This window comes from Leopardus geoffroyi, chromosome B2 (genome assembly GCF_018350155.1).
Source record: "Leopardus geoffroyi isolate Oge1 chromosome B2, O.geoffroyi_Oge1_pat1.0, whole genome shotgun sequence".
Lineage (NCBI taxonomy): Eukaryota > Metazoa > Chordata > Mammalia > Carnivora > Felidae > Leopardus > Leopardus geoffroyi.
This window is the reverse complement of record NC_059332.1, coordinates 96,112,912-96,125,325: the sequence shown is the minus strand read 5'-3', so window position 1 is coordinate 96,125,325 and position 12,414 is coordinate 96,112,912. Positions and strand designations below refer to the sequence as shown.

Genomic DNA, 12,414 nt, shown 5'->3' with positions numbered 1-12,414 from the left:
CGCAGTCGGTTAAGCGTCCGACTTCAGCCAGGTCACGATCTCGCGGTCCGTGAGTTCGAGCCCCGCGTCAGGCTCTGGGCTGATGGCTCAGAGCCTGGAGCCTGTTTCCGATTCTGTGTCTCCCTCTTTCTCTGCCCCTCCCCCGTTCATGCTCTGTCTCTCTCTGTCCCAAAAATAAATAAACGTTGAAAAAAAAAATTAAAAAAAAAAAAAAATGAAAGAATCCAAATGGTTAAAGCAAAAGAGTTTTTTTGCTTGAATTAATCAAATAATTGCTATACCTGTTTATTCCATTTTGCTTGTTTGAACTAGGCTCTAGAATGATTAAAATTTTACTCATAATCACTATAGTCACATACAATCTTCTAGATCAAAATTAGTGACTATAATTGAAGACAAATAATTTTTATACTAGAAATCATAGAAATTCTCATTAAGGTAATTGCCTTCTTTGAAGATGCTGATTTAAAAATTTTTTTAAGTTTATTTATTTATTTTGAGAGAGAGAGTAAGCATGAGCCGGGGGTGGGGGGCAGAGAGAGGGAGAGAGAGAATCAGAAGCAGGCTCTGTGTACTGTCAGTACAGAGCCCTTCGTGGGCCTTGATCCTATGAGCCGTAAGATCATGACCTGAGCTGAAATCAAGAGTGGATGCTCAACAGACTGAGCCACCCAGGTGCCCCTGATGAGGCTGATTTTAATTAAACAATACATTGCTCAGTCTTCTTCTATTCTTTTTTAAAGAAATGTTTTCATTAATAAAGGGTGTTCCTTCATGTCCTAGAAATACCTCCATGTAGTGGAATTAAGACATTTTGACTTACAAAATGAAGTAAGCAGAAAATATAACATAATAAATATAAGTACATTAATATAACAGAACACAATAATCTATACTGTTAATCTCCTTACATGCAAAGAATGAATTATTCAACACGATTGTCATATATATATATATATATATAGGATATATGTTTTCATTTAGTGATGCCACTTCCTTATGCTTTTCTCTAATATGAAAAAATGGTCTGCTAGAAATATAAATATAAACATTTTACATAGACATATCTTCTGGTTTAAAATGGACTAAAGATTTTATGCAGCCATTTAAAGGAAAGATAGTTTTGTACAAATAAATATAAAATCCCTGGTGATTTTTCTCATCTCAGATTTAAATTCTAGTAATATTCTATCTTGATTTTTGTTGCGCTTTTCCCCCTACTTAATGTATATATGCATTTGAGAGGCAATACCATCCTTGTAATTATAAGTCCGTATTTCTGTTTACATAAGCAGGTACAGTAAATGTCTTCTTATTTTAATTGAAGGATTCAATATAGCATTGTCAGCTTTAAGGAATGTCTTAGGAATTTTAATAGCATTTTAAATAAATAAATACAATAACAATGTACAGAACAAATATAGAGAATGAATAAATTCTGGTTGAGTGGGGAAAGGAAAATTGCTTAACTTTAATGCAAATAAAAATGTAAACACTCATCTGAATAAATAGATATAACCAAGAGGGTTGGATCAACCCAGGAATCTTAAGAAGAATTTATGGCTTTCTGCTTGGGAAAGATGCCAGAGGTGGTCCTGATGCACCAGCCTAGTAAATCTGCTGATCCTCGAAGGAAGTGACAAGGCTCACTGCAGAGCAGACTAAGAGAAGGGTACTTTGGAAAGCATGGGAAGTGCCCTAGCACACAGGCACTCACAGTAGGTATAAACCACCCAGAATCTAAGTTGAGTTAACTTCTGTTTCCCAATGATACTGGCCAGGCCACTGTGGGGAGATGTCTTGCCCTTTTGAGAATGGTCCACTTACTCCTCTCGGCCAGGATCTCAAGAGACAAAGTTGAGAACACATTAGCAGGAAAAATAAAGTCTGCTCCTCTGCTTTTCTCCTTCTCCAGGGCTGGTAGAATACGCAGATGAGAAAGATCAAGATAGCCAGAGCTCAGAAAGAGCAAAGAATAAGAAAAAAGGATGGTGGATGGGGAGAAGAAAGGAAAGGGGCAGAGAGACAGAGACAATAGAAAGACCCAGAAGCAGACCTCAGAGCCAGTCCTTCCTACTATGGGTATTTGGCCATCTCTGAGGGGGAAGGCGAGGTACAAGTAGAGAGTACAGGTGGTGCCTGGCTGACTCCATCCCGGGTGATGCTAGGAGACAGTATAGCCAGAATGACAGTCTGCTGCTGCTTGCTTCCTTCTCCAGCTTCTTGCCCTCTTCTATCTGTTCTGGCTCCCTCCTACACTGGGTTCCCAGTTCACCTGTTTCTGGCTGCAAGCCTCCCTGCCAATGGGTCTCCTACCCCCTGCCTGCCGTCGCAGTACTGAACTCTCTTGGGTTGGCCTTGGGGCCTCTCTGTGAGGGCTGCCCAGTACCCAGAGCTCCTTGACTGCAGCCTGGGAGAGCAAGCAAGGCTTGAGAAACCATGTCCAGATGGCATATCAGTGCTGGGAAGCAGACAGGACTGCTGTTGGGCTGCAAACCAAGGGAGAAGGGCACTCCCCACATACCCTCCTTGGCCATTCCTCTTGGAGGATTTGTTTTGTGCCCCAGCTCTGAATGCTGCCACCAATTGTTTCCTGGACTTGAGTAAACCTACAGAGTTACTTTTATTTTAAGTTATTAAAAAAAATTTGTTTTAACATTTATTTATTATTGAGAGACAGAGAGACAGAGCATGAGCAGGGGAGGGGCAGAGAGAGGAGGAGACACAGAATCCAAAGCAGGCTCCAGGTCCCAAGCTGTCAGCACAGAGCCCAACGTGGGGCTCGAACTCACAAACCGTGAGATCACGACCTGAGCCGAAGTCAGACGCTCAACCAACTGAGCAACCCAGGCGCCCCACTTTTATTTTAATTTATTAAAGGACAAATGTAGGAAACAACTTGAAACTCTAGCTAGCTCTAGTCCTCTAGCTAGGACCTAGTGACTAGATTTATCGGGTTTTGTTTACAGTTATACACTATTTTTCATAAAGAAAAACTAAATGTAAAACCAATTTGAATATAAGTATAAATTATGTGAACTAGGTTTTTTAATTTTTTAATTTAAATTTGATTTTTTATTTTAACATTTTACCAAAGTTAATTTTGTATTTCTGGTACTCTGATTGATATTACGCTGTTGTGAGTTAGAAACCTTCCCTACTGAATTTCCCTACCTATTTTTATCATGTTCTAATAAAATACAAAATAAGAACAATCTTTTTTTTTAACGTTTATTCATTTTTGAGAGACAGAGAGAGACAGAGCATGAGCAGGGAAGGGGCAGAGAAAGAGAAGACACAGAATCTGAAGCAGGCTCCAGGCTCTGAGCTGTCAGCACAGAGCCCGACGCAGGGCTCGAACTCATGAACTGTGAGATCATGACCTGAGCCGAAGTCGGATGCTCAACTGACTGAGCCACCCAGGCGCCTCAGAACTAACAATCTTATGTCCCCCCCCCTTTTTTTAGTGCTTTCCTTTACTAAGTAATTAAAAAATTGCATTCTAAATACATTTTTTAAGTTTATTTATTTATTTTGAGAGGGAGATAGAGAAAGAGAAAGAGAAAGAGAGACAGAGAGAGACAGAGAGAGAGAGAGAATCCCAAGCAGGCTCACATGGTCAGCATGGAGGCCGACACAGGGCTTGAACCCACAAACAGTGAGATCCTGACCTGAGCTGAAGCCAAGAGTTGGACACTCAACCAACAGAGCCACCCAGGCACCCCTAAATTTTTTATTCCAAACTGTGGTAAAATACACATAAGATAACATTTACTGTCTTAATCATTTTAAGTACACAGTTCAGTAGCGTTATGTATATTCATATTGTTGTACACCCAATCTCTAAGACTTTTCATCTTGCACTAATTATTAATTTTTAGGACATAGCATTACTAAAGCAAATTTCTTTTTGGTGGGGGGAGGGTTTCTTTCATGACACAATATGGCAACCCTCACTGATCTCATAGTAGTAGGTTGTAACAAGAAGTGTACTTTCCAACCTTCAAAGCATGGCAGCTAAACCAGCTCTCACACTATGAGTAAAGACATTATTGAACTTTCCTACTGCAGACAGGTGTGTGAGTAATATCATTTTATGAGCGAATGAATGTGTTTAACATGCATATGCTTCTCTGTCTCCTATTTTGGGGAAAGCTCTTTTTCTAAGGCAATACAATTGAGTCAGAACTTTCTGTGCAAACATTTAGATATTAAGAAGTGATTGCTGATTTAATGATAACAACTCTAATATTGCTGCAGTAGGAAGTAGAATAAACGCTTTTTATGGGAATTCCAAATATTGATGTTCTACTTCTTTGTATACCTTTGAGTTAAATCAATCTTTGTAAAAAGAAAAAAAGCAGGCGAAAGGCACCTATGGCAATGAGGAAGGACATCTGAAGCTAGCACAGAGCAAAGATTCACGCTCATCCCTTGAGACTCATTATTTATTATCATGGTGCTTTGATATGTAATGCCCTTTCTATAATTCATATTCCTTTTAAGTATGTGGTTTTCAATCAGACAGGGGCTATTTTACCATTTTTTAAAATGTTTATTTATTCTGAGAGACAGAGAACAGGGGAGGGGCAGAGAGAAAAAGAGAGAGAGAGAGTCCCAAGTAGGCTCCACGCTCTCAGCACAAAGCCCGATGCAGGGCTGTCTCATGAGCTGTGAGTTCACGATCTGAACCAAAATCAAGAGTTGGATGCTTAACCAACTGAGCCACCCAGGCACCCCTATTTTACCATGTTTTAACTCATGGAAGTGTTTGTTGGTGGGAGCCTAATATTGGAAATGAAGCATTACCTTTTTAAACATTCCAGGTTCCATAGGTAAAGGACCAGGCACCTCACTGGTGATGTGAAGGAACTGGGATTCTCCACGGTGCGATGCAACTCTCTGGCACTCTGGAGCCACATGGCCTCCGTCCACTACCTCCAAAGCTCTGGAAAGAATGAATACATGGTTATGTCAATAACCTATCAAGAACTCTGGAAACTCAAGAAACCCAAAGGCACATCTCTGTCTCTACATTTCCAATTAGCCAAAATAAGCAATTATTCTTCAAAACCTACACAAGATTGTAGATAATTGGTACTCTCATACACATTCAGCAATAAACCTTGATGACTTCACCATGTGGCCAACAGAACTCTTGTAAACCCTATGCAGAAACAACTTAGAGCTAGATAGTAGGTAAATAGTAGTTATAGACAGGTTTAGGCATAAAAGCAACCCAATTTCACTTCATGATTTCTTGGTGCTCTGCTATCAATGCTTTTAAGAAAAGAAAGCAAGAAATTTTTAAATTTCCTGAACATTGGAAAGAAAGTAGGAACTGAATCCGTTAGGAGAGGGATCTAGACAATGCCAAGGAAAGGGAATCATTCCCAGGATTTTATTAGACTTAAAAGAAATGGAAACAAATGAAGGCAGAGTGTTCTGGAAAACTCTGGTGGTTGCCTACCCAAACCATTTCCTTTATCCAAACACCCAGACAACCTCCCACCAACACACACACATGTACTTTTTCTTTGCTAATAAAGATATCCTGATTTTGTTCAGATATCCATCCTCCATGTGCCTCAAAGAAAGCCGCTTCTGGCTCAGTAGTCCAATATGACTGGTCTGATCCTGGTGTCCCATTCCCCTCACCAGTAACTGTTTTAGGTATATACCCACACATATCTCTGTTGCTGATATTACCCCATTGATTTATGTCTCTCTGACCCTCTAAACAGATTGCACTTTGCCTGACTTATCTGGTTCAAGTCTGACCAATGAGATGTAAGGGAGTCTGCTGAAAGAATCAGTCGAAGGTCTTTCTCTGAAAAGAAGGTTTACAGAAAAAAATAGCTCTTCTTCCCTGCAGACCAGTGTCATGCCTGCACATGATGAATGTGACAGCCACTTTAGGACCATGAGTGGCATTAGCCCATGGAGAATAGATGGAGGAGAAAGCAGGACAAAAATATAAGAGCTTGAGTCTTCAAATATATTGCTGAGCAATTGAATTAACCAATCTTAGACCTGCCCTGGCTCTAGAGTTCTTGTTATGGTACATAATAAAATCTCTATCCTTTAAGCCATTTTGAGTTAGGTGCTCTCTATTATCTGCAATTGAGCATCCTAAGTGATACAAGGGTTGATATATTTCTTAACCGTATTATTAAGACTAGATAAAGATCCTGGAGCAGGATAAGGGCTTTGCATGAAGAATGCTAATGAAGGGAAATCCAAGGCTTTAATAATTCACAGGAGAAATCGAAGGTAGGTCTAGTTTCTCAATCGCTGGAAGAAGGGGAGGCTATTACAGATAGTCCAGGGAAGGTGGTTGCTTCACCCGTATTTCTGAAACAGGAAATGCTGAGTGTTTGTAGCACAGCCAATAACCCCCAACCTTCCTTTGAGGGGAGGAGGATGAGGATGTATTGGCTGACTTCTCTTTCCTCCTGACCCAGATACAGGCAGTATGGCTGTGCACCTGATCACAGGTGCCATTATTTCAAACTTGGCTCCAGGACTCGGTTGGGAGATAAAGAAGGCCACAGGATGTGTGGGCTGGGAGGGCTTCACAAGCAGAGCTCAACTTCAGGACAGCTTCTCACCTAACCCCAGATGCTCAGGCTACCCCACAAGCATTTCTAGTTCCTCTCAAGAGTGTCAGACACAGACCTTGTACTCATAGGAAATTTATTGTACAAGTGTGTCTGCTGAAACCAATCTTCACGATATAGTACACAGAAATAGTAGACTTAGAATCATGCCAGAAGGTTCCTAAGACCTTTTTTCATTTTTATTTTTTTTAATGTTTTTATTTATGCTTTGAGAGAGAGAGCATGTGTGGCACACACAAGTGGGGGAGGGGCAGGGAGCAAGGGAGACACAGAATCCGAAGCAGGCTCTAGGCTCTGAGCGGTCAGCACAGAGCCTGATGCGGGGCTCGAACCCACAAACTGTGAGATCACGACCTGAGCTGAAGTCTGATGCTTAACTGACTGAGCCACCCAGGTGCCCTCCTATGGTAACTTCTTAACAGCATCTAGCATTCATTCTTTCAGCAGGCATTTGTACATCTCTTGCTTTGTGTCACATGTCAAAGTGCATAAGATGAACAAAGTGACATTCTGCCCTCAAGGATGTCTACCAAGACCTGGTAGACAAGATGCTCATTAAAGGGGCACTATTAATTCTAAATAACAGTTGCATATGGAGCTAGATGCAGATAAATCTCCCTAACCTAAAAGCCAACCTTAGTAAGTGTTTGCAACACAAAAGGTCAATCGGAAAGGTTATTTTTTTTCTTTCCTAAAGGGTAAATTTTAGTTTAACTCCTGAGTAGGCTATGGCTAGTCATAGGAAAGGCTAAGCTTGGCTCTTTGGTGAGAAATTTAAGATTTGTAGATGAAGTACAATTTTCTTTGTGAATAGTCACTACTGGTCTCTTATTAAGGACAACATCTCTTGGGTTAAAAAAAATAATAAGACAAAATAAAATAAAATCCCCTAAACACTGTCATACTGGTCTGGAGGTTTAGCAGAAAATAATTTATTACTTTGCTAATTATGATCTGTACTTTCCTTATTTTAGCTAAGATATGTTGCCAGAAATTAAAGAGTTTCAGTGTTAAGTCTTTCATTTTACTGAGACTCATAAATAGGTGGAATATGTGCCAGCTCATCCAGTTACTCTCTCTGTTTCCTTTTTATTTGGCTTGGTTTTAAAAACCAGAGTGCCCTTTTCCCTGGAGATTAAGTTGGTATAAAATTAATAATGGCAAGACTGTCTACCCTTTCCTACGTTAAAAACCACATGGCTATTTCCAGACAAATCCAAGCTTTGTGAGGCTTGAAGCTTATATAATTTGAGAGACCCTCTTTAAGAGAAAGGTAACAAGGCATCTTACTTTTTCAAAATTTATAACATTAGGGCCTCTCCTGAAGCCTTGGGAGTGGCCCATGAAGTGTAAGTCTCATTTGCTTCCTAGAACTCTGCTTCATGTTTTCCTAATTTCGTCTACTCCATCAAGTTGTTGCTCAAGCATTTTAATACATGTATCCCAATAAAAAGCAAGTTAAATGAGTTTCTTTATCTAATAATTCTTGCTTCAAAGATAATGTACATGAAAAATAATAAAATGTGACACAAAACTAAAGGTTTAGGTTTAACTACAGGGTATAAGTTGATGTGTACTGCCATCTATTGTCTACTCAAAGAATTCTTATTGTGTTCTGGTAGGCCTTGGAGCCATGATTTCAAAGTTACTGAAGGGATTTCCAGCTGCACTGAATTATTTCCTCATGAGAGTTTAAAACACCAGATATTAGAATCATTCTTCTGAATCAAGGCTGTGGTTGTATGGCTACATGAGTTTTGTGGCCATGAACAAAGAGAGAAAACTTTTAATTCATGAACAAGCTAATAGTATGTGTAGCTTTTGGGGTTTTTTTGTTTTTGTTTTTTGTTGTTGTTTTGTTTTTGGGGTTTTTTTTGCTGCAATTGCTAAATGGTAGAGAGCTACCATTTCCTGAGCAACTCAGATTACGGACACATACCACCAGATCATTCTAGACTTGAAAAGGCCCTAAAGATTACCCGGTGCAGTCCCGCATTGCAGATTTGAAGAGACAATGGCTCTGAGAAACCATGAGGCTGACAGAACTGTGGGCCTGCTGATTACCCATGTGCATGGAACCGGAAGTCTGACTTCTATGCCAAGGCTCACAAAGAGGCAAATGACAGTGTCAGCATAAGGCTATGTAAATCTGTCCTATCTTCAAAACAAACAGACAAACATATATATATTTACCTTGGAAACGGAGTGTTTTAAATTTACAGAATGGGTTTTTCTTTCGGAAGCAATGTTGTATGCAGACTTCTATTTTTCTCAGCTGAATAGGAGATGAAATATAGCTATGGCATACACTCAGATTTCAAGTCATACCAGGCTAGCGATTGGTTATGTGACCTTGGCTAGTTACTTGACTTCTCTAAGCCTCTGCTTCCTCATCTGCAAAATGGGCATAATAACCAGACTGTCATGAGAATTCAATCAGCTAATGCTCATAAAAATTAGCTACTGCTCATTAGCTTAGTACTGGCACATACTAGGTGCTCAGTAAGTACCAGTTATTTCAATCATGCATATGAATGCCAGTTAACATTTCCTGCATAATACCTCACTGGGTATCATATGGATGTTACGCTGGAGCTAGCATATTTATCAGTCTCAACTGTGTAATGATATAGAAACAAGAGTGGCAAAAATGGGAGTACATAACCCACTTGACTCCCAGTTCAGAGACTAATCTCAAATTCTCTGCAGATGAGTTTCATGATCACAAAATCCCCAGCTGGATGGAGAAATAAATATAATTTTCTATGTTCATTCAAGTTTTAAAAATCCAAAACATCCTCAGTGTTAGCAATACAAAGAATACTCCAACATTAATGTAGGTATTGAGTTCAGCAAATGGTTAATAGCTTTTAATGCGGAAACTCTGCCATCTACTGGTTGCACAAGAGCAGTCTTCTCTCTCTCTCTCTCTCTCTTTTTTTTAAAAAAAAATTTTTTTTTTCAACGTTTATTTATTTTTGGGACAGAGAGAGACAGAGCATGAACGGGGGAGGGGCAGAGAGAGAGGGAGACACAGAATCGGAAACAGGCTCCAGGCTCTGAGCCATCAGCCCAGAGCCCGACGCGGGGCTCAAACCCACGGACCGCGAGATCGTGACCTGGCTGAAGTCGGACGCTTAACCGACTGCGCCACCCAGGCGCCCCTCTCTCTCTCTCTCTTTTTAATAAAAAGTAACATTTTAGTCCAATCAGCCTTTACCCCCCTGGGCCCCTCAATGTTTTAAATGGCAGCTTGAAAGCTTGGGGCCATCTACCAATATGCTATGTGGGGCAGAATGTCCAAGTTCCCCTCCTATCTGATGAGTGGAATGCAGATCATCTCTCCAACAAAGGCTGGGGACCTTTGCCATAATAATTTCATTTTGTGAAATCTAGACTTTGGATACTACAGAGTATGTGAAATTTAACCAAGCTATCTCAGAACCAATAATATGTACATTTTGGTCATTTGGAATCACTCTCCATGATTAATAAACTATGAAGCCACCCAGAACCAGGCTGGGCTCAGCAAGGTTTAGCTTTATTGTTGATGTTCCCAGAGGAAGGAAATATCTCATTTTGGGCAAGAGCCAAGAGGACAGGGGACCAAAAAAACCTGGGGGAACAAATGTCCCAAACCCTAGGAGAACTGAGGAACTGAGGTCTGTGTCTCAAGGAAGGGCTCAGGTTCATTAGGAGACTCATGTTTCATGCACAATTGCACATGCTCTCATTTAGAGGAGCTGAAGATCATGGTATTTTTTTCAACTTCTCTTTATAACATTCAAGTTGGACAAGTTTAGTTGTTAAAATATGAAAGAAGTTTTCTTGATTGCTGGTATTTTCCTTCTAAGGCTACCTGAGTTCCTATAATCTAATGGCAGAGAAGAGCAAATGTAGCTTTTCTTTTGAGGGCATATATAATCCCCAAAGAAAGACTGTCTAATGACCTTCCTAAGCTTATAAATAACAAATGAATAATGCAAGAGAGAGTTTTTAAAATTGCTATCCTTTGCAACACAAAACAAAGCTAGTGGTGATTATATTACCACGGGGAAGGCAAGGAGCAGGAAGCCTGGCAGAATATGATTATATGTTACAAGTGTAGAAAACCAACCCTAAATCATCAGAGGCAACACTGGGGAGTCATCCCTGGGCTCTCCTCTCCCATCACCCCATCTCTGATTACTGGTCAAGGGGCCCTTTGTCACCACACCTGACTTGCTTTGAGAGACACTAAAGACACAAGCACGTAAGAGCCTCTGTTGGATGCACTGCAGGGAAGCGGAGAAGGGTGTTAGCCAACATCCTACTTAATAGTTTCTCTATGGGGCCTGAAAGGAGAAATTTCTCTCATTCTTCAATGCCAAAAGACCTTTTCTTTTCCTTGCTTGCTGCCTCTCAGACAATGTAGACTGTGCACCTGATCATGAGTCAATTTTAGTAATGATATAGAACTTTATGAATGTACACTTCTGTAAAGTAATGATCTCTCAGGTCTCATCACATTATTATTCCTTTAGTTTTCTCATCTTCACCTATTTACATCGCTAATTGGATAGAAACTACCACAAATCCCTTGGAGGAGGAAGTGGTGGGGTATAAATATATGAAACGTGTTGCTTCCACGTCACCAGAATGACAGCCATCTACCCTTGTCCATTCAATTGACCATTCATTATTCTAGTCCCCAACTTCATTATCTCTTCAATTTAGAAAGTTTTCTAGTTATCTTCTGCTACCTTCTCTCCTGTATCCCCTAACCTGCTCTAATACTATAGATTGATCTTTCCGATGTATTCTCTTATTTCAAAACTATTAGATGGGTCAGCACTATGTTCACAATAGCCCCATATTCAAGCTCTTCCATCTTCTGGATGCAGTCCATCTTTCCAAACATAGCTCCCTTACACACCCTACATTACAGGCAGTTTTGCTATCTTGTAGTTTCATTATAATCATCGATGCCTCTCTCACAGAGTAAGTTCTTTTATCTCAGAGAGTAAGTTCCTCATGGAGTTCAAGTGTTTGGTTCTCTCTGTTTCTGCCATGGCATATAACCACATCTGTCACATCACAGATGTTCAGCTAGGGTTTACTGGGTGAGTCAATACGAAGCCCCTTCTGCAAAGATGGTTTGACTCATAACTACAGCAGCTGCTTGCAGAGCCTGTGCTGTCGTGACTATTTCAAATAATGTCTGTATAAAGCTTTGGTTCAAAAGCACCTCTTCCTAACCACAATAGTTGCAGCTAGGCTGGTCCATCTGTTGTTATTTTCCAGAAGTCTATGGTGATGTCACACACTTTGAAGTTGACTTTATAGCACCTTTATATGTATCATCTGGTTCCTTTATTTACCTTCGCCCCACCTAGCTCAATAGTCCAAAATGACTCTGGTGCCAACTACGATTAGTAGGAGTCTAGGAAACTCTAGGGTCCCTAAAGAACCTGGCACCAAACTTGTCTGATTTCGTTAGTCCTTCCAGGCATTCAGAGAAAATTATCTTTACCAATCTTGAGCTTCGATAATGTTTACATTGCTACAAGCATTATTATTTTATACCAACTTTAGAAGCAAAAAGTTTCAAAATAATTGTGTAATTGTTCCTTGTATCAAAAGTTTTTACCATTTACTGCATTTCCTGAACTCACAAATAATCTCCTTTTCCTACAAATCAAGTACTCTCAAAATTCTCACAGCCATAATTCCAAGATTTAAAGGCTCTACTCAATAGATTCTTACTATACAGTGTTCTATACATCTTATAAACCTAGAAGTGAGGATTTAGTCT

At 40.0% G+C, this 12,414-nt stretch overlaps 1 protein-coding gene across 1 annotated transcript in view; it reads right to left on the bottom strand.

Moving 5' to 3' along the window:
* Positions 1–12,414, bottom strand: part of CRYBG1 (crystallin beta-gamma domain containing 1) — a 185,848-nt gene that overhangs the window by 110,814 nt on the left and 62,620 nt on the right. The window contains exon 2 of the mRNA XM_045499179.1: positions 4,810–4,948. Within this exon, the coding sequence (XP_045355135.1) occupies positions 4,810–4,948 (139 nt within the window). The remainder of the gene's footprint in view (positions 1–4,809; positions 4,949–12,414) is intronic.